Source organism: Chinchilla lanigera, unplaced genomic scaffold (genome assembly GCF_000276665.1).
Source record: "Chinchilla lanigera isolate Chin_1 unplaced genomic scaffold, ChiLan1.0 scaffold00057, whole genome shotgun sequence".
Lineage (NCBI taxonomy): Eukaryota > Metazoa > Chordata > Mammalia > Rodentia > Chinchillidae > Chinchilla > Chinchilla lanigera.
In genome coordinates, this window is record NW_004955458.1 from 3,742,534 (window position 1) to 3,744,749 (window position 2,216).

The window sequence follows — 2,216 nt, forward strand, 5'->3', positions numbered from 1 at the left end:
AAAAAAAAAAAAAAACCACTAACAGTATTTTCTTTCCAGCTCCGAAAAGGCGCCAAGCCTCCCAGCGCATATGCTACTCTTACTGTGGGGGAGACAACTCATAAAACTAAGGTATCCGAAATGTCACAGAGTTAAGAATGGGAGGGAAGGCGGGCATGGTAGCTGCACAGTGAGTTCAAGGCCAGCCTGAGCTGTGTAGTGAGACCCTGCCTCAAAACAAAGAAAGAAATGAAAAGAATGGGAGAAGGAATGCCCGGCATGGTGGCACAGGCCGATTCTGTAATCCTAGCATTCTGGGAAGGAGGCTGAGGCAGGAGGATTGTAAGTTCAAGCCCAGCCTTGTCAATGAAAAAAACCAAAAATAGGAGGAAAGGTTACTAATCACAACCTCTCATCCCCTCCAGACTGTTTCGCAGTCCTCAGCCCCCATCTGGGACGAGAGCACCTCCTTTCTCATCAGGAAGCCACACACCGAGAGCCTGGAGCTGCAGGTATGGGGGACAACCCCACCACCCTGAGCAGACTCCCCCTGGGGGTCAGGCACTGAACCAGGTGCGGGGCAGTCAGAGCCGCAGGACCCAGTTCTTGCTGAGCTCGGTGGCGCAAGCCTGTAATTCATGCACTCAGGAGGCTGAATCCCTGAGGAGCTTTTCTCTGCTTCTTGAGAAAAACAACCAGGAAATACTTTAGAAAGATTTCGGGGGGAAAAGGCACCATGGAGAAAGAAGGGCGGGCCTAACGGGCTGGGGAAGAGGTGGAGGCATAAGAAAGGCGTCTTTGGAGCAGACAGGCCCTGACCAGGAAAAGGGCCAGAGAACGCTTCAGGTTGAAAAAAGAGTGGAAAATAGAAAAGGCAAATTCACTATTGATTAGAGAGACAAGCTGGGCGTGGTGGCACATGCCTGTAATCCCAGCAGTCAAGAAGCTGAGGCAGGAAGATTCCAAGTTCAAGGACAGCCCGGGCTGCATAGTGAGACTTTGTCCCAGAAAATAAACAGAAGACAAAAAACAAAAGAGAGAAAGTGGCCAAATATGTCAAGAGATGAAATAAAAGGAATGAAAACTATTGACTTTGGAAAGTTAAGAGATCGTTGATTATTGGGGTAACTTCAGTGGCCTGGCTGCACTAGAAACTAGATTTCAGTGGGTCATGGGTACACAGAAAGAGGAGCTGGGCGTGGTGGTGCAGGCCCATAATCCCAGCACTCTGGGAGGCTGAGGCAAGAGGATCCCAAGTTCAAGCCCAGCATTCATAATTTAGCAAGCACCCTGTCTCAAAAAATGATAAAGGGCTGGAGGCATAGCTCAGTGATACGGCCCTGAGTTCAATTCCCCATAACAAGAGGCAGGGTGAAGAGGTTGCCGGGCATGGTAGCGCATGCCTGTAATCCCAGCGCTTGGGAGGCTGACGCAGGAGGATCACTGTTGAGTTTGAGGCCAGCCTGGGCTACACAGTAAGACCCTTTCTCAAAACAAAAAGGGAACACAAAAAAGCCGAAACAAAACCAAAAAAGAGTAGCTTCCTGAGAAGGCTGTGGTTCAGCCCCCAGTACTGAGAAAAGACAAGAGAAGCGGGGGCTGAGGAGCTCGGGCGGAGCGCCTGCCTGGCTGGCTGGGGGCCTGGGTTAGGTCCCCGCGCCCAGGTAGAGGGCGCAGCCACTGTTAGCACAGCTTTGCCCAGCGGAATCTCGCCAGGCTTCCGCAAGTGCGGCGCGGAGCCCCAGGGAGAATAACTTGTCAGTGCCTTCGCCTCTGGTCACGCCCCGTTGCCCCACAGGTGCGGGGTGAGGGGACGGGCACCCTGGGCGCACTGTCGCTGCCCATCTCGGAGCTCCTGGACGCAGAGCGCCTCTGCCTGGACCGCTGGCTGGCGCTGGCCGGCGGCCAGGGGCAGGTGCTCCTGCGAGCACAGCTGGGGGTGAGTGCGGCTGGTGGCCGGGGAGGGCGCAGGCGGGACCGAAGGGCACGGCGAGCCGCGGGGCTGAGAGCTCGGCCTTCTCCCCAGGTCCTGGTGTCCCAGCACTCGGGCGTGGAAGCCCGCAGCCACAGCCACAGCTCCTCCTCGCTGGCTGAGGAGCCCGAGCCCTGGGGAGGCCCCGCTCACGCCGCCGCCTCAGCCCCCGAGCTCCGCCAGCGCCTTGTCCACGGCGACAGGTGAGGGACTGGGCAGGAGGCGGCGCGTGGGCAGCGTGTGAAGTTCGAGTTCTGGAGGCAGG

The 2,216-nt window shown here is 56.4% G+C and overlaps 1 protein-coding gene across 1 annotated transcript in view; it reads left to right on the top strand.

Annotated features, from left to right (window-relative positions):
- Positions 1-2,216, top strand: part of Esyt1 (extended synaptotagmin-like protein 1) — a gene marked incomplete in the record, with an annotated part of 13,889 nt that overhangs the window by 9,566 nt on the left and 2,107 nt on the right. The window contains 4 exon segments of the mRNA XM_013520965.1: positions 40-111; positions 405-491; positions 1,778-1,918; positions 2,006-2,154. Coding sequence (XP_013376419.1) covers positions 40-111; positions 405-491; positions 1,778-1,918; positions 2,006-2,154 — 449 coding nt within the window.